The sequence below is a fragment of the Macrobrachium rosenbergii genome, chromosome 13 (assembly GCF_040412425.1).
Source record: "Macrobrachium rosenbergii isolate ZJJX-2024 chromosome 13, ASM4041242v1, whole genome shotgun sequence".
Taxonomy (NCBI): Eukaryota; Metazoa; Arthropoda; class Malacostraca; order Decapoda; family Palaemonidae; genus Macrobrachium; species Macrobrachium rosenbergii.
Genome location: NC_089753.1, coordinates 47,098,617 through 47,121,928, shown reverse-complemented (window position 1 = coordinate 47,121,928; position 23,312 = coordinate 47,098,617). Strand labels below are relative to the sequence as shown.

Genomic DNA, 23,312 nt, shown 5'->3' with positions numbered 1-23,312 from the left:
TTCGGTACCGTTCTAACGGAGATAATTCAATAAATTATAACGGGATTAAGGGTAAACAATTATGCCAACACCTTCACAATTATGATAAATGTCAAAAGTCTATGTTGACCAAAACAAAATGAATTAGAAAAGAAATTCGCTGCTTCTTTAAGTCCGGCCTAAACCACTTCCTACAACCTTATGGATTTCTCTATGGCTCATAGGATCCCCGGGCCCTCAAAAATGAATTTTCTGTAACAAGAGTTACTAAGTTCCTAAGCTTCACAATAAATCAGGTCAAAATCTGACTATTGAGAATCTGGCTTCAGATTATCACTGGCGATCACGACTGAGAATTTAGAGAAGAATCATGCTTGTAGATGGAAAACATAATTTCCTTATGAGTGTGATAATTTTGTATGTATTTACTGATACACCACTTATAAACGTTGTATTTTCCAAAGGCAAAACAAATAATGAGACTTATCTATTCCTTATAAACCCCATAGCCTGTCAAGATCTTCATTCAAATTTGTTTTAAGCAAAGCACAACCTTCATACATCCCAATGAATAAGTACTTTAAAAATATAAAAATCCTCCCATACAAGTAAAAAATACGCCGAAGTTTCTTCGGCGCAATCGAGTGTTCAGTACAGCGTATAATCAAGGCCACCGAAAATATATCTATCTTTCGGTGGTCTCGTTATAATGCTGTATGAGCCGCGGCCCCGGGTGGCCGGTTCTATATCGTTGTCAGATGCCCGATTATGGGTAACTTTTACCTTAAATAAAATTTTAAAAAATACTGAGGCTAGAGGGCTGCAATTTGGTATGTTTAATGATTGGAGGGTGGTTGAACAACGTACCAATTTGCAGCCCTCTAGCCTCAGAAGTTTTTAAGATCTGAGGGCGGACAGAAAAAGTGCGGACGGACAGACAAAGCCGGCACAATAGTTTTCTTTTACAGAAAACTAAAAAGGGTTTACACAAAAACGCTTCTCTCTCTCTCTCTCTCTCTCTCTCTCTCTCTCTCTCTCTCTCTCTGGCCCTCACGAACATTACCATAAAGTACCGTCTTATGTGTACGTACTTCCTAGCAGTACACCAAAGAATCATGTACCTCTGTAACACGTACATATATAAATTTCCTCTAAGGGTGAAGTAATAATCTTGCCGCGCCGTTCGTGAGTCTATTTTTCTTCCGTCCATTATCGTGAATCGCAAGGTGACACATACCGAAGTGGTGTGTAATTAGCTAATATTCCCCCCCCCCCACCTCTTCACCCAACTCCTGCAGTATACAAGAAGCATTAATTTATCTCTATGGCACTGAGAGAGGGATAAATATAGGCGAGTCAAAGTCAAGATGAATGATGGACGGGTGACGGCGGCCAAAGTCACAGAGGCAAAGTCTTTTAATAACCCAGTATAGGAAGGAGGAACAGGTGATGAACACCACAAAGTTGAAGGAGAATGCGTGAAAACTCTGTGACGTAATACTAGCAAGGGTAAATGTGGTAGTGAGAAGGGAGGAGAGGGGGAGGGGGGCGAGGAGAAGGAAGGGGGGGGGGGAGAACCAGAGGGGAAGATAGAGAGGGGAGGAGATATTTCAAGGAGCAGAAGAGTGAGGAAAGGAAGACCTGGCGACTATTCTGTTCTATCCTCCTCACTCCTCCACTTTTAGTCTATTATTATCGATTCTTACGCATTTAATGCTAATTAATATTTAACTACGAACAAAAAATAGCACAAGAGTCTTCTTGAAACACGGGAGGGGCTATAGGTACACAGGAAGGAAAATAGACTCACAATAATTGAAGAAATTGTTTATGCAATACTACCGTAGTACACGGCAAGAAATCAATGATCGATTCCTTAGAGAGAGAGAGAGAGAGAGAGAGAGAGAGAGAGAGAGAGAGAGAGAGAGAAGTGGTGGTGTTTTGTAAATAGTTTTCTAAATTAGGAGTGAGGGGTCCCAGTCAGGCATATAAAATTTTATTTCTTTTATTTTGCGTAGCCAATTGTACGAAAGCATTTGCTTGGTATTGGGAGGAAGAGGGCCAAAATCCAACCACCCCCCCAACAAAAAAAAAAGACCTTGCGAAGAATTTTCCAGCTCTGATCGTGACGTGGTTCCCTTGTTGCCTCTTCTACTGCTGGTGGTGTCTAGGCTGATGATACCAGTGCCTTCGCTAGAATCGACCTGGATTGCGGAGCATGCGCGAAGAGACGTGTGGGTGGAGTTGGTTGTGGTGGAGGAGGAGGAGGAGGAGTAGGCGGGGGCTGTGTAGTGGTGGAGGAGGAGGAGTGAGGAGGGGGGAGGGGGAGGAGCGTGTTGGTGTTGGTCGGATAGGTGCTGGCTGATACACTCACACAGCTGCTGTCATTGCTAGCGCTGCTGCTGCTCTCTCCGAACAGGAGTGCTGCTCTCTCCCGACACTGTCCTCCCTCTCTCACACCAACACACACACACTCGGCTCTTTTTGTTATCATCATTATTTATTATTTTATCTTTTAATTCTTTCTCCTTTGGGCGAAGAAGCTAAAAGAGCAGCACCACCATCACACGAGAGCAGTGGCACACTGCTCAACAGTGAGAGTGCCCCTGTCGTCCTTCACTTTCGGGTTTCAGTCAAGTCGTTGGGGTGGTGGTAGGGTGCATCAGCAGAAGCAAAAGCAAAGCAGGGCAGAGCAGAGCAGCAGGGCAGCAGCAGCAGCAGCAGTAGAAGTTGTGGTGGTGGTTGTGGTGTTGGTGGTTTCGTGGTGGTGATGGTGTTGTTGGTGGTGTTGCGTGGTGAATCTGGGAGTGCCTCTCTAGCCTGCTGATAGATAGTACTACTACTACTACTACTATTTCCTCTCCTCGTCCTTCTTCGTCGTCGTCTTCTTCAGCAGCAGCAGCAGCTCGTTTGAACCGAACAGCTGCTGTCCTCTGTGCTCTGCATCAGCTGCAGCCGCCCCCGAACCCCCTTCCTGCCATCACCATCATGGTGATGGTGGTAGTGGCGCCTCAGCAGACCAACAACAACAATAACTACAACATGAGAAGGTGATGATGATGATGACTGCGTTTTAGAGACACCCATCCCAATTTCCCTTTTTGAATTTATCAGAGTATTGTCTTTTCATTTTTTTGCAATTTTTATTGTTTTGGTGACCCCTTAAGAAACAGGCAAATTTTACCCTCAGACTGACTCCTTGTAGAAAAAATCAGTAGTTTCAAATTTTGTAAAGAAGGAAGGGACAACTTTAGAAGAGGGGTACTAGTGGTGGGTGTGCAAGCACGCGAGCGAGCCAGCCAGCGAGCTTCAAGCAAGCAAGCAAGCACAGGCGTGCACCGCTGACTGAGAGAGAGAGAGAGAGACAGAAAGAGTGAGAGAGAGAGAGAGAGAGGGGGGGGGGTTGTGAAATCAATAGCACCAGAAGGCAGAATGTGCAGTCTCAAACACGCCCACTTTGCATGTCAAAATTTAATTATGCAGTGTCGATGATGATCATGATTATTATAAGTACTGTTATCTGCAAACATTCTGGCTCAACTTCTGATACAGATTAAGTCTTTCCCGGCCAACAACAAAACCAGATTCCGCGAGGACCCCCTGAATTGACACACCAACTGTCAGATCAACAATTGTCATTTCACACATATAGTAAAAATAATGTTAGTTTACTTCGCCAGAGTAATGTACACAGCCTTTATATTCCGCCTATCCCTCTCTCCCCTTTATGGTTTATTAAATTTCCCAGTTGAGCGAAGAAACCTGACTGGTGGCAGGCATGCAGACAATTATACCACGTGACCTAGTGTAGAAAACATGAAATTTTCATATGTCCGGCTTGAGGATGCGAATTTCCTTATAATGTCTTCTTGCAATTCGCCATAACTGTTAAGAAACGAAATCCAAAGTAAAGTAGCTCTCTACCAGCCGGGGAATTTCAGATTCAGTACAAGGCCATTCACAGCAATACAAGAGAAAATGTAGCATTTTATTCAGTCTGGATTCCTGTGAATGCCAAATAAGTGTAACGTCATATATTGTCTCCAAACTCCATATCGTCTCGAGACGAAGTCAGTCATAAATCTCAATATGATTCCGTATATCACCCTTAAGCTCAAGCAAACGATAATTTAAGCACTGTACTCGAGTAAATATTTCTAGGTACACATAACCCATGTTTTCCAAAAGACATCTGGTTACTTACATTGATAACAAAATGAATCTTTCTACTGTGACATATCCCATTAACACTCCTGTGAGTAATAACTGATAAATAACAAAATCAGAGTTGTCAAACTCAAGGGACGAAAATGTTTAAAAATTGCTTTTTTTCATATTTTAAACCAAAGTGATGGATATGAAGATATGTTAACTTCATTTAAACCAACACTGAACATTAGGAAAGTTCTTGAATGATGTTTTCACAGTGCAAGATCAAAATTATCATATTACTAGAGATAGAGAGAGAGAGAGAGAGATGAGACTTCTTGCCATAAGCACTTTTGTACAGTATTTATAAATAGGTCCTTGAACCATACGCTACCCCCCACCCCCAACTCCTCCACCTCCCCTCAACCCAATAACAATCAATAGTGCCGATGAGAGAGAGAGAGAGAGAGAGAGAGAGAGAGAGAGAGAGAGAGAGAGAGGGATAACGGAAGAGAAGGGAGAGGAAATCTCGAAGGTGAAGATGTTACCGGGGGACCAAAAGATTACAGGAATGGTGTACTGTCGACAAAACATAAAAAAATGAAAAACTTTGGAGGGTAGGAAGAGCTAGGTAGGGAGCGTTTAGTTTAATGTTTGTTACCCCACGAATCTCGCCTTGCCAAATAATAATTATATACGATAGCGTGTCACATATATATATATATATATATATATATATATATATATATATATATATATATATATATATATATATATATATATATATATACATTTATATATATATATATATATATACAATATATATATATATATAATATCTATTAAAAGAAAACAAAACTAATAACTAAAATAAGAATAAAAAATACAGTTTAAATAAAAAAAACCAGTAAGCATCAATAAACAAGGGTGATTCGGATGCTGCAGCAAGACGATAACAAGAAAATGACAACAAAATAACACTTCGAGAGATCCAGGAAAAACACACAACCTGACCGCAGCAAAACCAACATGTTAAATAAAAAAACACACCCCCTTCCTCCCCAACCAAAACCGTCCATAAATTGGCGAAAAAAATGAGCCGTATCAAGGAAGTGAAGAAGTGAATGTGTGTGTGTGTGTGTGTGCGTATGTGTGTGTAGCCGCGTGTCATCATCATAAGGTTACGCTCACGTGTGTAATATCATATGTGAGGTTTGTCTAACTTCGGTTCAATACTGGACGAATCGATGACATCGACTCGTTCCCCTCCTCGTGCCTCTCTCTCTCTCTCTCTCTCTCTCTCTCTCTCTCTCTCTCTCTCTCTCTCTAAAGAGAGAGAGAAGCAGGCTAAAATTGGATAGCACAAATTAAATACCAATTTTAATTGTACGGTGATAATACTACGACAGTTTCAGAGAGGTGGGGGGAGGGGGGGCAGGTTAAAATCCGACAGCACAAATTACATCGAGAGAGAGACCTTACCTTACCTTACAGTTCGTTCGGGAGAAAAGAAAGAGAGGGGGAAGGCTAAATACAGATAACAGTAATAAAATACTGGTTTTAATTGTAAGATCGTACGATTCGTCGATATTATCAGAGACAGACAGAGAGATAGAGATCGCGAGAGAGAGAGAGGCAGGCTAACAACAGATAAGGGGAATAAAATACTGATTTAAATGGTAAGATTTCAAGATTCTTCATTATCATCTGTCATCAGACAGAGAGAGAGAGAGAGAGAGAGAGAGAGAGAGAGAGAGAGAGAGAGAGAGAGAGACTAAAAAATAGATTACGGGAATAAAATACCGATTTTAACGGCAATAATAAATGATGCTTCGACATCAACTTATAAATACAAGGAAAGAATTCGAAGGACCAACCTCCCTCCTTTACACACACAAAAGCGTCATGCACGTACAAATAATAACCCCTGACCTTTTGTCCTTCAGCGCGTATTTCTGGCCCAGTTCCCTTTCATCTTTATTTACAAATAAATGTTTTGAGGATTTTTTTGTGGGGGGGGGAGGTAGAGGGAAAAGGGGTTGGTGGAAGGCTCGCTTCCAATCCGTTCAGTCCAATTACGAGAAATTATATATTCCGCGCCGATCCGACGATAAAATATTCTAATTAATGTCATTTGCGATGACACGACAACACTGCCAAACGACCTTGAATTAGGAGACGGATGCTTGCTTGATTTTGCCCGGGATCGATCCTCAACTCGGGGTCCTGGGCGTTCGAGAATGTTCCCAAAAATAGAGGTTTACTGGACGCAGGTTATTTGGCGTAGAGCACTTTCAAATAGGAACACTCTTCACTGATTATTGATTATCTATAAAGGTTTTTATATCTGAAATTATATAGTAACATGTTCACATTTCTCCAAACTGGAGAAAATCATGAATGTAATATTTGATTTTATTTTACTGAGTTTATTACGTCAATATTACTTTTAATTTTAACTGAATGAATACAGATATGTTCCTCCAAACTAACAGAGTCATTCCATTCTCCTCACAAACTGCAAAAGCAGTATTCGGAAGCGACATGTCATATTGATGAATGTCAAGCATACGCTTGCAGAATTGTGCCAAATGTACATGCGAGAGAGAGAGAGAGAGAGAGAGAGAGAGAGAGAGAGAGAGAGAGAGAGAGAGAGAGAGAATGGAAAACTAAAACATCTCGGTGATGCAACATCCAGCTTTTGTTGACGCGTTGGAAAAAGCCATTGTCTCTTTGTATGTAAAATATGAGAGAGAGAGAGAGAGAGAGAGAGAGAGAGAGAGAGAGAGAGAGAGAGAGAGAGAGAGAGAGAGAGAGAGAGAGCGAGCGAGCATGAAGGCCCTTTGACTTTCTCCTCCCCATACCACGGAGAACTAAACATATATATAGTGTAAAAAGAGAAAACTTAAAAGGTACTTAATTAATAATCAAAACAAGTACACCAATCTGGTGTATACAGATTTAATTTGTCGTGAAAACTTATGGTAATGATGTAAATTTTACCTTTATGTTCCTCCCAATTCAAAATGCTAAACCCATGTTTTCCAAATATCATAGCAATAACTCGCCTCATCATAAGGTTTTTCATAAAGAATAATCTTCTTTTACATAGTTCACCTTCTTGTCGCCTCGTGATCACTGTTCATGAATGAATAAGAACGTGTTTGAAATGTTTAAGAAAGAGAATGGATAAGCAAACGAGAACCGAATTCTTAAGCGTCTACCGAAACCCTTTTATACTCGTATATAAATACTTAAAATTCTACGTTGGCTCCACAGTAAATCTCGACAGCATTGTTACGAGGTATCCTCTCTCTCTCTCTTCAAGTCCCAGTGCTGTGCCGGAGGCCTGGCAATGAATCCGTACAAAAGCGTAATACCTTTTCCAGCTGACTCGTGTGTGTGTGTGTGTGTGTGTGTGTGTGTGTGTGTGTGTGTGTGTGTGTGTGTGTGTGTGTGTGTGTGTGTGTAGTTGACTTAACTCGTATGAAGAAGAAAAAGAAAAAGAAGAATGAAGAAGTGGTAGTTTTTGTTTACATATTCAGTAATAAATTTGACGTCCCTGTCGAAAAGAGCAGGGCGTTTTGTTTTGTTAAATCTCACAAAGGAATGACATGAATGAATTTATACGTAATGTTTATACTGAAAAAAGATCTGTTTTTAGTGTTGCTTCATTTACTATAACAAGAAAAACTGTTTTTAGAGTTGCTTCATTTACTATAACAAGAAAAAATCCGGTTACAATTTCATTAATGTCCCCGACCTAGACTCGTATATATGTACGCAGAAGATTGGAGAATTTTAACTTTAAAAACGTGTAGATGGGTTAGTTAAAATTCTAGACTCGCTGAGGAGGACTGTCATGTGACGAGAAGGGAAAGTACGATATAGATCGATCACTTAAGTGTAAGAAGAAAGCGTAGTAGAGAATTATGGTCGGAAAAGCACATTAATACGATGCTTCACTTAATATATTCGGTTCACCCCTAAATCTTTTAATGGAACCCGTACATTAGTGAGCACCATTATTTTCGATATATTTGTTTTCGGAGTCTGAAGGGATAACCCTATCTTCAAACCATCTCTTCCTTGAAGTATCGAAGCGAAAATAAGGCCATGAGAGTCTAATATGAGCCTTCTTGGAAGGCGATATAAGGCACAAAATCCGATCATTATTTGTTGCGATACAACCGGAGAGAGAGGCCTTTAAAAGAAAAAAAAAAGCGGTGCGGCAATAATATAATGCTAAGCAACCGTTGCAGTTTGGGCGTTGTGATACGGGTTAAATTACTAGGAAAATAATCTTTCCGAACATGGCAGTGTCCCACAATCTCCAAGAACTGAATAATCCATTCACGCTCCAAGAAATAAAAAAAAAAAAAAGAGAGATTCAGTTGCCTATCGTTGCCAACATTACAAATGAATAATTCTCAAAAACTGCGAACGTCGTAAATATAGCAAAACATGGCACATGAAAGAACAATAATAGACTACGTTAAGACATACACAAGAGTCAATCCCATTCTCTGGAATCACATGAAATAATGATAAGCTCCATTCAGCACCTGACCTTGAGAAGATGCGTAGAGGATCTCTCTCTCTCTCTCTCTCTCTCTCTCTCTCTCTCTCTCTCTCTCTCTCTCTCTCTCTCATACACAGTTTTGTTTGTCCGCTCTCATGAATAAGAGCGCAACGCAGTACAATGCGGGATTGTGAAGAATGGGGTAATTGTGGGGCTTTTTGTGGGGAGGGAAGGGTTAGTGTCATCCATTCTAATCTCGGTTATATATTGTGCTTCAAACTACCAAACAAAAACTACTGATACCAGACATTATTTTTTTTAGTTGATTTTTTTTATTGAACGTCAACTGACGCAAGAAAGTGTGTAGATTTTTATTGTTATATTTTTTTCCTATTATTATTATTATTATTATTATTATTATTATTATTATTATTATTATTATTATTATTATTTCTGTTTCTTAGTAATACTTATTAATTATCTATTATTATTATTATTATTATTATTATTATTATTATTAATAATTCTATGACGATGGTTACTGTCAGTCAAGCTTACGAAGAGGCAAGCCATGTTAAAAGGTTGAGAAATGCGTCACTAAAGAAAACATATACCGTATAAATTACCAATAATGGTATAAATTATATTTGACGAAATTATGAACACTCAGACCTCTCTCTCTCTCTCTCTCTCTCTCTCTCTCTCTCTCTCTCTCTCTCCAGCTACATAACTGGATTTTAAGCAACATGCCCACACACCTTCTTATCCCTCCGTCTGATTCATGAGAGAGAGAGAGAGAGAGAGAGAGAGAGAGAGAGAGAGAGAGAGAGAGAGAGAGAGAATTCTCTTAATCAAAGATCAACAGAAATAAAAAAAAAAATACCAAGCGATGAAGGTACACTCTTCTCTCAAGAACCTCAACCCTGCCCCACTGGACCCTCTAAAATTGATGGGGGTGGGGGGTTTGTGTGAGTTAAGGGTGACTTTGCCCGTGTGCTACTTGCATTCCCTTAAAAAGACAAAGTTCGCCTTCTTACTTATTCCTTGCGACACAAGACTACGGCGTCAATAAGGTTTACATCTTTCTCCTTGGGGCAGATTGTTAAAAGGTTATAGGGTCCAAGCTTCTTAGTAACTATATTAAAATATTAAATATTATTATTATTATTATTATTATTATTATTATTATTATTATTATTATTATTATTATTATTATTATGAAGAGGACAAACCCCAGTTTTTATGGAACAAGCCCACAGGGGCCATCGACTTGAAATTCAAGCTTCCAAAGAGTATGGTGTTCATTTGATGAAGATTATTATTATTATTATTATTATTATTATTATTATTATTATTATTATTATTATTATTATTATTATTATTCGTAAGATGAACTCTATTCATGTTCTTCAGAAGATCAACCCTATTCATTGAAAGAAGAAATATACTTGGTTTCATCTAAAACTACGAAATTGTAACTTTATGTTAACATCTTAGAAGTGGTAACGAGATTCAGACAAGATTTCTCGTTTTTGGGGTTAACTTCTGTCGGGACGAACGAGAATCCCTTCAAAAATGAAAGTCATTTGTGAACCATTTGTGTAGTGAAGATGATAAAAAACTAGAGCGTACATTTTATGAGCTAAATAACCGGCGAGGAATATCAGAACGAGCAAAAAAGATGTCTCTCTCCCGTGTCAAGCGTCATAAAAACGTCATGTTTTCTCTCGCTCGTTTAGAAACTTCTTATTCGCTGGCATTATCGTGCGAATTCAAGGTTACAGGTGGGTGAAGGGCAATGCAGAAGATCTCTCTCTCTCTCTCTCTCTCTCTCTCTCTCTCTCTCTCTCTCTCTCCTTTCTCTCTCTCTCTTTCCCAGTTATTTATTCGCTCTTATCTGCTTTAAGTTTTGAAGCACTTTCGATGCGTATCATGCCGCAACCTTGTTTCCTGATATAAATAGGATATGTATAACGAGTATTGGAAACCAATAATACCTCCTGGTTGTAATGTTTTTTATAGAAAGGAGACATTACACACACACACACTATATATGTGTATGTACATATATATATATATATATATATATATATATATATATATATATATATATATATATATATATATATATATATATATATATATACACTGTATATACATACATACACACACACATATATATATACATATATTTAACAAACAAACGCTCGCTAATATTACTAAGACTATCACATTAACTTTCAAACTTCTTATTGCTTGTTATCTACTGAAACATCGAAAACAGCGAAAACTACGTTTTTTGCCGATGTTTCTTCGAACTGTGAAGGTTAAGATCTACAAGGAAGTTGAAAACTTCTCAAAGTTCATGTTTATTTTGTAAGTGTTAGTGATTATTCTCACCAGCACCTGTTAATAAGAAAGCATGTCGTGAGTATGTTCGACTTTTAATGAGTAGGAGCTGTATATGCTTTCAAGAAAACACAATGATTTGCAATGAAACATTTGTCACACAAAGATTGCAAACCTCTTGGTTATAATTGAGATTTTCTTTCCAGTCTCTCACTCGCTCTGTATCGTGACATAATTAACAAGTTCAGTGCCCTCGTAAAAACAAAAATAGATGAAAAGATTTATTACTGTAGAAGGAACAAATCGATGAAATAAAAAATAATGATGAACGCGACAAGATCTAACAAGGTTTACATATCATTACAAACGTGTCTTACAAATATTTGGCGACAGAAAAAGACTTGGTAGCCGTGTATGAAATAGAAATATTTTCATCCAGACGGAAGGGTGGATTTTGTGCGTTTGTGTGTGAGGTAGGGGAGGGAGGGGGAGCTTGTGACAGGAATACCATCAGTGTCATTAAGATCACTTTCATACATGTGACAGCCCCAAGTGGCCTTCGTTGAATCGATGGACCGAAATTGATTTACAGGCAAAGGAGGCCACAACAACCACTGTGCACTATCGATCAGAGTTTAGAAAGGTCAAATGAAATATTAAGTCACCGATAAAAAATTGAAAGGATTTCGTACGCAGTACAAGAAATTACAATTCAGATAATGAATAGGTTGCATTACAAGTACAGTTCCATACAGGTAACGCAATGTAGAATAGAAACCACAAAACGCGCACGCGCATAAATGAATACAATAACAACAGGACACAAACAAACGACAAAAGCAAAAAGAAGAAAACAGAAAACGACCGCAGCTGAGGAGCGAGCAACCTTGAACTCAGGTCACTGTGTCAGAAATATCCGCATTGGGATTATAATGGCTATGTTCACGCTAGTCCTTTTCCCTAACACATGCCACGAGAAAAAGTGCCAACGCACGGAACGCTGTTTAGGAAATAAACTATGGTGGCACTCAACGCAGATGGAGACTTCTTTTTTGGGCACCAGTCATAAAAATTGACCCAGTGGAAAGACACTGTTTTGGATGTTGCCAACGTTTCTTCTTACAACATTTTTTATCTTGGGAAAGTTTGAAAGTTTACTTCTTACCTTTAAAACAACACAAAACTCAATTGGTTGCATAGCTTATGATTCTATTTAAAATAAGTTTCATTTGGGTTAAAACTGTGCTGTGGTCCTCCCCATTAAGTTGTTTCCCTAGCCAATTCATGAGATTTCTGAACCAAGTGAGCACTAACACAGAACTGGGCACATATCTGTACCCTGAAAACTACAATGTTCTAGTTTGACATGGGGATCTTTCTTCATCTAGTTGTCTTTGTCTTCGCCATAAAATATGAAATACGATTATACATTTATAAACACTATCCTACTCACCTGAACAGAGAGGATCACTACACTGTCCTATACTGTAAAACTTACACTTCTCACTTAATTTCGAATGCTGGAACCACGCTGCGGTACTTACTAAGTTATTTCAAACACTTGTGAAAATTATAGCAATTAAGACACTCGATTGTTTAGGCAACAAACTGCACGATCCACACTTTCACGTTTCAATAACAGTCTCATGTTTTTACATGTCAAAATTGTTTTAACATTAAGTGATAACAACTTTAAATTTTATCAATCTGCATTCAGAACACTAATGAACCCTTTCTCTTTTTGCAGGATCACGTGAGAGAGATCAAAACAGAATTAGAGGTGATATAGAACAGTCTCCAAGCGCACACAAAGAAAAGCAAGTTCTAGAAAAATTACCAGCAGTTACTTTTGCATCATCAGCAACAACGTCGTCGTCGTCACATCTTGAGACTCGCCCTCAAAGCTTCCCACAATGCATCTTGAGATTCAAGTCGCACTTAACTTTGTTATCTCCTACATGTACAACAAATTGCCAAGGCGACGAGTCAACATATTTGGTGAGGAGCTGGAAAAAGCACTCAAGGAAAAATTTGAGGGCCACTGGTACCCTGACAAGCCAATGAAAGGATCAGCATACCGCTGTCTCAAGACAGGGGACCCCATTGACCCTGTTTTGGAAAAGGCAGCCAGAGAAGCCGGAATGGAGGTGAGAGAAATCAAGGATAACCTTCCAGAGGATCTTGCAGTCTGGGTAGACCCTGGTGAGGTCTCTTACAGGATTGGAGAGAAAGGTCAGATCAAAGTTCTCTATTCAGAGGCAGCAGAATCTGCAACACAGGAGGAGAACCTCGACAAAGAGGTGACCAAAACCTTCAACCCAGAGGCACAGTGCTTTAAACCCATTGATAACCTGAGTTCGTCCCTTAGCAACGTGTCGATCAGCCCAAAGTCGACGTCCCCATATTCTGCCAGTTCGCCCACGCCGCCCTTCAAACAGAGGGAAGCCTCGCCTATCAACGCCTTCCTTAACAAGAGCTCCGCCCCTCTTACCTTTACAACTGCGACATTTGCCCAGACAAAATTCGGGTCCACAAAGTTAAAGACAAGTACCAAACGAGCAAACCGTATGTCACCTACAGAGTTCTCACACTACATCAAGCAACGCCAGATGATTCAGCAGCAACAACATGTACAACAGCAGCAGCAGCAACAGCAGCAACAGGCAGTGGCTGTAGCGACGGCAGGGTTCGGTAGCCAGTTCCCACCGTCCAGGCCTCGTTCTCTCAGCCCCAACCCTCCAATGGAGCCCCAAGGCGTGTATTTCCCTGGTGGTGCCCCTGGTGGTGGAGCATATAACCCTTGGGGTCGCGGAATGTTTGAGCAGGGCTTCACCTCACCGTCCTTCATCACTGACCTGCTACCAGCCACAAGCCAACAGGCGCCTGGACCCAAATTCCCACCAATGTATGAGCAGCTCAGTGGCGGGATGATGGGTGGTGCTGCCCCTGGAGCAGCTTCCATGGGTACGGCGGGTGAAAAGGCAAATGCACTAAGCGAAGGTGTGATGGGCGTGTACCCAGCCTCTCAGTACCAGCACCTGTTAGTTGCCAACTAGAGGATGGGCGGGGCAGCCGCAGCACCAGCAGCCTTCCCGTTGTCTCCCTGACCCGCCACTGAACAAAATCAAAAGGTGTCGTCTCTTAATGGACTTGAGTGTGCCCCAGCAGGAGAACGGGCGGGCGTGTGGGCGTCGTGTGGGCGGGGCAGCTGGCTGCTGGCCGCCGCCGCCCCCACCACCGCACCAGCAGATCTGACACCACCTGCCAATATCCTTCACCTTTTATAATTTTGTACTGCCTCAGGTATAGACGCTTTTGGTTTATAGAATAATAAAGAATATGCCCATATTACATATAGAACAATGCAGAGCTGCCCAAGGGTTATATATCGGACTATGGTCATTGAAAGGTTGACTTTTTCAAAGCCGATGGTTGTGAATCTGTACATAGGTTATGTTTGAAAGAACAATATGAGGGTTCCTGTATTGTAGAAGTGCTCGAGATTGTTCACACTTGTTGTAAGCATGGATAAGATTACATTGTTGTACAATATGTACTCTTTATTATCATTAACAAATATGGCATATATTTTTCTTACTTGTACAACTTAACTAACCGGTACGGTTTCTCTTAAGGTACGAAAACTAAATAATTTTGTGATAAGATGTGTGATAGAAGAATGCAGTAGCGGTCCAGTACAAATACACACCCAGTCTTGTTGCCCCTATTAAAAGGAAAAAGGTTCTGAGGAGGGACGCTAATGCTAAATTCATAAAACACGACAAACCCATCATTACCACCTGATTATTAACAGCCAATTAATATCTAAATAACCATTTTTACTTCTACAATACCTCTATAAATACTCTTCTTGCTTTTAGGGGGGTAGACCTTTCCAAGTTTTACAAATTTTAAGTCTCCATAATGTATGTCCCAAAGAACAAAGTTTAAAGCCAAGATGTCACTAAGTGACGTCATGGTGAGCACTTAGATGACACCAAAGTGGCATCAAGGTGATTACACTAAGGTGACAAGATGGGCACGAGGTAAATATATAGAGAAGGAATGAGTGATGACTGCTTGCCGAGTGGAAAAGAAAGAGATAAGTTGGGATGTGAGAGATGAGCGAAAGAAGGAGCAAGAGAAGGGGAGAGAGCGCAAGATGAAAAAGAGATATATAGAACTGGTGATGGTTTGGAGGGTCTTTGACGATAGTGTTGAATATTTTGCTGTTACATGTTTTATCTCATATCGACGGTAGATGAGACTAGATAAAGTAGATACATAGTAGATGATAACTCGCTGGGCCATGTCGCGTCCACGAGAAATTTTATATTGAATGTTATGTGTTAGTTTTCAGAAGTTTTTGGTGATTGTGTGAATGATGGTTAATATTTTGGTAAGATTTCTACCAGGTGTAGCATAACCCATTCTGTCTGCAAAGATCCTTTTAAAACTCACCTTACCTATTGTTGTGTAGTTTTGGATTGGTACGTTTACAAGTGTCTCGTTAGGCTGGGAAATGCTGTCACTCAGCCATAAACCATTTAACCAGACCAGAGCTACTTCTCTTCATGGAAATGAAAACAAATATTTGTGTGGATATGAGCGCAGCAGGAGTCTTAAGGTCTGATGCCAGGGTTTAAGACTTTCTTGAATTCAAGGTCTGAACTGAAATGGAATAAATTTAATGTAATGACTTGACATACTTACATGCTGATGTCAATTTTCAATTACAAGGTGACACCAGTGATACATGATATTATACTCTGAAATTTGAAAGAGTCAGAAAGTTAAAACAAATTTCAATTATTTTAATGTGAAGGACCTTACTGAGTCTCAAAGGTCTTAGCTAGGCCAAGGCCTTAACACTGAATGACTCTGCTGTTAGTTGCCCTATGGGTTACTGAGCGCTCCTAAGACATCATCATCTAATGGGAAGGGCAAAAATTAAATTTATAAAAATTTCAATGACCAACAAAAATTTCCTATTTGATTTTTGTTCATTGTTCTATCAATGATGATGATCATTAACTTTTGTAATTAGAATATGCGCTTGGGGTTCCTAAGAGCTTCTATTGTTCTCAGCTTGAGTTTGGCATTAGACACAAATACTGCAATGGCACAGTAGTACTTCCTTTGTGTAAAATATGGATAGACACTAAGAACCATTAACCTGTGAGCAATGAGTAGACTACTAGAGGTTATGGTCAATCTGATAACTCTTATTAATTTAACTGTACCTAATATAGTGGGTTTTGTATTGCTAAGAACATCTCTTGCCAGTCAATATTTGTGTCTGTTTGTGTAAGCACGAGAGCTTGGCAGTAAAAGCTTTTGGAGAACATGGATCTAGTTGAAAAACTCTCAGAGTGAGCTTAAAAAGATTCATGCCTCTTCTATCGGCCATTCAAATTCTGTCTGTAGTTTTGGAATCACTGAAACATTGGTCCTGGAACACCCAATGAATGTGGATGGGCAGTGATGAGATGGAGACATGGAAATTTTTAAGTCCATCAGATGTTAACTATACTTGCATCTCAAATTATTATGCAGCCCATTCCTGTTTCATATATGAATTTGTCATTATTATATTGTCTTTCTAGTCACAAAGTTACTACTATTTTTCTAAACCGTGACGCCATATATTCCTGCTTGCCGGGATAAAACAGGCAGTCTGCAAGTATAATATAATATATTCATTTTTATAATTTCTTATGTTTTTATTATTGTGAAAGAATTAATAAATGTGTAGTTTGCAAATTTACTTTTTTGATTTATTTAAGTTAACATCATTATGACCTTCTACCCATTACTGTTCTCTGTTGCTGGAAATTCTGAGACCACACTTTGTGCTTCAAAAGTGAAATAATTGACACCTGTGTCATTTGTTAGGTAAGCTATTCAAAGGCCAGTTAATTAACGTATCACAGTGACTTTAACTTGAGTAAATTACTAACGCTATTGGATATGTGACATGAAAGGAAGAAATTAGCAAAAACAATGCCTGCTCGTTATATGGTTTTCCAGGTAACAATTATGGAGACTTACTAAAGGTACATTCAAGTCATCTTAGCAGTAAAAATTACTTAAATTATTCAACGACAGAGCCTGAAAATTGCAATTTATATTGATGCCAAACAGTGGTTTAATTGCCTACAAAGATAATACTTAAGGTAGACGACTGACAAGGCTGAGAATGACTGTATGGTTAAGTGTTGTCTCAGATCCCAGCTGTAATTAAAGAAATTTCATGTATGTTGAAGAAGCCCATTGTGGTAGTGAATTTTAAGCTTGTACCATTCAGCAAATCGCCCCTACCAAGTCTTTTCAACCATTCGTCTGCCTGTCATCTCAAAGGTAACTGGCTGAACGGGTGTTCTATAAGGACGAGGTTTGGTTCAGCGAGAAGCTAATGGTACAATGCTTTTGAGGTGGTCACCAAGAAGCCAGTGGGGGGCAGGCATTTGCTAAAATGAACATAATACTGACTAAATTGAATTAAACGTAGCTCTATTTGCAGTTAATTAGTCACTGTTTGGTAACTGGTAACACAGATATATCAGACTGTCAGTAAGGCCAGAATACACAATTTAATTACTTCCATCTATACATTAGTATGGCACTCGTGACAAATTCTTGTGCGCATACACACCCATATTCACATACAATACACAGTACTTGAAGAAAAATAACAGTTTTCAGTCTGCTGTGCATAAGAAAACCAATGTGTACAGTGACAGCTATGCAACCCTGTCATGATGAAGTAATTTGGCTACCATTCTTGAGGGACTGAACTGTCAAGGAGTCTGGTAAAAACTGAAAGGAAGCCTTGGTAATTTGAGAATAATTTATGACAGTATTAACAGAGTTAATGATACAGGTCAACATCAAGTGGGTTCATATTTCAGATGGCTTGCTAGATATGTAAACAACAACCTACAAAGACCTTTCTTAAAAGACTTTCTCTATGTTAACACATTTTTTACAAGTGAATCAATGCAAGGATATTAACGTGTGACTAAATACCTGATCGAAAATCTTAAGACAAAAGCACATGCAGGAGATTGCACTGAAGGATCAACAAAAGCAGATAATGAAGTAAACACAGGTGTGAGAGAAAGAACAAGAATAGTGTACAACCTTGTAGAACCAATGAGACAGTCCATTAAAGCAGTTCTATCTTGAGCTTAGTAACACTCTAAGGGAACTGCACTAAACTTGTAACACTGCTGCCACCAATACTTAAATTTAAAATGACAACTTAGCTTCCAATATTTCTTCTTAGCAGTGAGAATGAATCCCACTCTCATATGCCCAGAATGATGTTGCTCAAGAAGTACAATTTAATCTTCAGCTCCTTAAAGTATGCAGCATGCCAGTTTCAACAACTTACGAACATGGCAGAAATATAAGACATTAAGCAAAACACAACCACAGACAAAACCGTTTTTTACGAGAAATTCTGCAGTAAATCCCATGAAAGCCATAGCCTCCACACCACTCCTTGCGTGGCCACCTACTTGTGATACTTGCTGTACAAACTTCAACGGCCTGTTCCGTATATTGGATATAAGGATTGGTGCCCAAATGGTATATAAAAATAAGAGAAAAAAATATAAAAAAATATTACTTTTTAAGTTTCATATCATAGCGATATATACATTGTGGAAATTGCTCTACCTCAATCTGTTAGGGACACTGCAGTGTGACTGGATTTTTTTTTTTCTGAAAGAAACCTTCTATCTTTGAAAGAAAATTATACAACAAAGTTCATCAAATGCAATGCAGAATGTGCGGGGTTTTATAGCTTACTTCACTGAAGAGGTCCTCCTCATAACAAGCCAAAGACGGATATGACACACTTGGAACCCTTTTGAGGACTAATCACCACCACCACCACCATCAGTAACCCTTGAACAGAGAATCATTTAAGTCTAGAAACTTCACGGCACACACAAACTCCACCAAGCCGTGTATGACAAGTGTGTACAAGACGTAGCTTCGTGAAATCTATGAAATCTATGCATAATCCCTGCTCACCAGGACCACAATGTACCAAGAACTATTTTGCAAATCCTAATTCCGTCTGTGTTGTTATGAAATGGACCGTAAGTACCAACTAACCGGAGGTCGCACATTTTTTAATTTTCTGTATTTCTTACATCTTAAGACGACCTTCCGGGGGTCAATAAATGTTATTTCTTCAACGGCCTTGAAAATTCCCGTCTCCACGCAGTGAACTGTGCGGCTGCCATACTACTAAATGATTAGAGGAATAATAACTGTAGTTTCATATTGTGCAAAAAGGATTCTTGCATATCTAAGTTAAGCTGCTAGATCTATAAAGTCCGCAATACTTTGTAATGCTGAAAACCTAAAAAAAAAAAAAAATATTAATGAAAAGTAAATAATTTTTTTCCTAAAAAAAAGGGATCAAATCTTGGCCCTGGGGGAGCTCTCTGAACGAAGAAAACCAAAATCAACATCTCTCATTTCTGGATAAAAAAGACTGACCTCTATCATTTCTCATAACATTTGCAACAACTTGAAAACATTAATAAGGGTATTCAATGCAAAGTATAATTTGAAAAAAAAAGAAATTTGCAGATTTTTAAAGATATTTTTATCAGCAGTCACCTGCAAGAACTTAAAAAAAATAACTTCTGTCTTTGGATATAACTTTGAATTAATCTCTGTACTTTTTTTTTTAGTTCCTACAGAAAGATATTTACCTATAATGACATTTTCACAGCAAATCACCTGCAAGTCACATTACAGGAATGGCAATTCAAGTACGTTTACTATTTTTTTATTTACTTGGCCTTAAATATTGAACATTATTGAACATTATCCACACGGGTTAAATATGACAGGAGGTCAGACTTGGCTGTCCAATTTGCTGAAGAAGGAGAGTGTTGGTCTGTAATATAAATATATTCTTTTTTGGCTTATACCTGCATACGCCCGGCCACACACACACACACACACACACACACACACACACACACACACACACACAAAAAAAAATATAATAAATATAATCCCTGTTGAAAAAAAAAATTCATGTCCTTTTTTGGAAAAACTTTAAATGTGGACCTTTGACAGTTAAGCTGGAGAAATTGACAGAGAGATATAGACATACATGTATAAAAAGCAGTTTCTTGCCCAGATGCAGTGAAGAAACCGATTCGCGACATATTCCCGTGCGGGGCCGACATGCCCTACTAAGAAGGGGGAGGGAGGGAGGTCCTTCTTCCCCCTTCCTTATTTTAGAAGGGGAGGTGGTCCTTACTTCCTTCCTCCCCCGGAAAAAATGTTAGTCCCCCATGACGAAGCTGTTGTCGAATCGAAAAGCCTCGCTGAAGGAATGAGCCAGTTTCTTTTTTTTTTTTTTCCTTGGTTTGGAAAATGAAAAAAAAAATAAACGATTTGTAAATTATCGTCGTTAACCTTTTGATGGATAATCTAAGAATATTGAATGTTTTTTCTAAATTGTGTGTTTTGGTTGACGTCAGTTCAGATCGCCGACCTGGTGGATGCAGCAAATATGTTAGTGTAGACGGCGAGAGGTCACTCAGGAGAATGAAATATTATCATTTTATTTTTTCCCCTTTTCGAAACTGATATCATCTTGGAGCAAGAGAGGTCTCCACCCCACGTCTGTGTACTATGCCTTCTCCGATGGATTCGAGGGTCCACTTGATATCAGCTGCATTTGACAAATTCATCAATCGGATGACCTTGTGTGTGTGCATAAAATAAAAACAAATATAAAACAATTAATTGAGGATATATATATATATACATATATATTCTCCTGGGTCACCTCCACGTCACTCCTGGTATTTGTATACAGCTTTTTGCTATTAGTAGAGATTATCTTTTATAAATTACGTCTTAATCATTGCTGATTGGACAGAATGCTGGTATTACATTAGTTTAAGTGTAATAAAAAAAAAGAACCTATATAACACAAGAGATACAGTCTATGTATATACATATATATTAATATATATAAGTTTATTTGCATTTGTAGAACCCGCCAAGAAGCTTCAGCGTTTAAAAAAATAAATAAAAATAATAATAATGACATCAAGCCAGCACACCTTCAAACATAGTTTCTGTCGCGATTCAACAGAAGGGTGCCCGGCCCCCCTCCCCCCAATTTTACGCCCCGCCCCCTCCCAAAAAATAAAAACAAACGAAGAACGATCGGAGGAGGATAATTTTTATCAAGTGGTTTTGGTATCCCAGATTTCTTTGGAGCAGTTTTTTTGAGGCAGTCATCTGCCGACTGGCCAAAAGAAGCAAAAAGAAAGGAACTTTCGAAAGCAATTTTGTCACAATCTCCCGAACGAAAGTGAAGCTCTAGGTGGTGAAAAAGCTCTAGGTGAAGAAGCTCTAGGCGTTTACGGAACAGAAAACTTACTGAACAAATTTAGAGAAAAAAAAAAATCAAGAGAGACATTCTTTAGAGAGACGTTAGTTTTTTCGACACGGGTTAGTGTCCATAAATATTTGTAGTGTCTTCTTTCTCATGCTCGAGTTTTTTATCTTGTTTAGATGAAGCAACAGAAGCATTACTAAAATAGGCAGTAGCGTTTTAACCTTGTATTTTTATGACTACTACAAGTAAACAGAGAGAGAGTAACTCGCGTCTAGAAAGATGGCTATAAGTACATTTAGATCTCTTAGTGGTAAGGAATTCCAGACATGAACTTATTATTAATCTTCGTTAAGTGAAAGAGAGAACAGTGGAGAAGACGATTCCAAGTCGTGTTTGTCTGTATAAAGTGGATGTATACGTACTAGATTAATATAGTTGTGATTGGGTTAACACAGCGGGAGGAATAATAGATAGGAAGTACACAGGTAACCGTTGCAATTAAGGAAACATGAGTTGCATCATGCAACAGTATAATGTATTTCTCACATATTTTTTTTCTTACTTTCTCTCGCCTGGACTGACTCGCTCGAAGTAACAAAAGTGACTTTACGATTGTGATTTTTTTTCTTCAATTTTTTTTTTATATGTTGATGATAAATGTGATGAATATCTCAGTGATGTCTCGTACCTGAGTGATGAAGAGAGCCTGCGTTTTCGATGATGAGTTTGCATGGTACAGGTTTTTTCTTTTTAGGATTACGCAGTGTATATATATATATAAATATATATATATATATATATACACAAGTAAAAAGCTTTATAGTCGCTGTATCATGAGATGGTACATCCTAAGAATTGTGATGACGCAATCATCAGAAACTGCAAAGTTATATAGTTTATGTTGAATGAAGATGATGATGATGAGGATGAGAATCTTGACAGACTGATGAGATGAAAAAATGAAAAAATATATATATATATATATATATATATATATATATATATATATATATATATATATATATATATATATATATATATATATATATATATATATATATATATATATATATATATATATATATATATATATTATAGCTGAAAAGCACAAATTAAATTCATAAGTGAAATTCCTTTAAGAAAGGAATGCATAGCTGACGTCAACTATTTTCCCCCAATATCCCAGAAAACCAGCTAACTGCAGATGACAGTTGGAAAAGAACCACTAACACAACAGACATAAGATAACGAGATAACGAGCAGTGAAAACAGAGAGGCCACGAGAACATCGTAGATAACAACAATAATTGTCCATGTTGAGGAGTTCCACTAAATTAATGGAGGTTATTCAAGCAGGAAAAGAACACAAAAAATGGCTCTGCCCGACGTCAAAGCGTTGCATATACCTACAGAACGTGCTTCCAAAATTCATGAAATGAATGAATCTACATCATAAGTTAATTCAAATGGTTCCGATTCATATTATCGATTGTATAAATGACTGTAGAAAAACAGAGGCATCAAATAAAAAAAAGAAGTGCAAATCGATTTCGCCTGTAATCTGTGTTCATGTTCACTTACCTTAAAGCGAAGCCAATGATACATCTTAAGCATAACCTCCAAAAATTTTAAGAAGAGAGGCCCCCCAACATGGAAGGATCCGCCCCGTACCCCTTCCAGCCCCCACCCCTACCCTCCGAAGAGATCTTGCAGTCTCCTCTAGAGACAGACCACGTGAGAGGAAGGAATGTATCACAGCTGCCGTCAACCTGTGTATCTGTATATTCAAAGCCTTTGCATATCCGATAACGTTTTCCCCTTCAAACGTTTTTCAAAGTTCGCGTCCTAACTCCATGAAAAACGTGACAGCCCCTTCAAAACGTTTCGATTTCACGTTCACACTACTACTACTACTACTACTCC

The 23,312-nt window shown here is 38.6% G+C and overlaps 1 protein-coding gene and 1 long non-coding RNA gene across 4 annotated transcripts in view; one reads left to right on the top strand and one right to left on the bottom strand.

The window, feature by feature from the left end:
* The window catches only part of LOC136845272 (protein Tob1-like), a 99,509-nt gene extending 82,743 nt beyond the window's left edge, over positions 1-16,766 (top strand). For 2 of the 3 annotated variants that reach the window (XM_067115422.1, XM_067115420.1), the window contains one exon: positions 12,747-16,766. In XM_067115422.1, the coding sequence (XP_066971523.1) occupies positions 12,913-14,055 (1,143 nt within the window). In that variant the 5' untranslated portion in view covers positions 12,747-12,912 and the 3' untranslated portion in view covers positions 14,056-16,766. Of the gene's footprint in view, positions 1-2,281; positions 3,030-12,746 lie in introns of those variants that run through there. The other variant, XM_067115421.1, reaches the window with a different exon arrangement.
* LOC136845273 (uncharacterized) overlaps positions 1-23,312 on the bottom strand; it is a 1,150,073-nt gene that overhangs the window by 705,879 nt on the left and 420,882 nt on the right. The gene's annotated exons all lie outside the window — the stretch shown is intronic.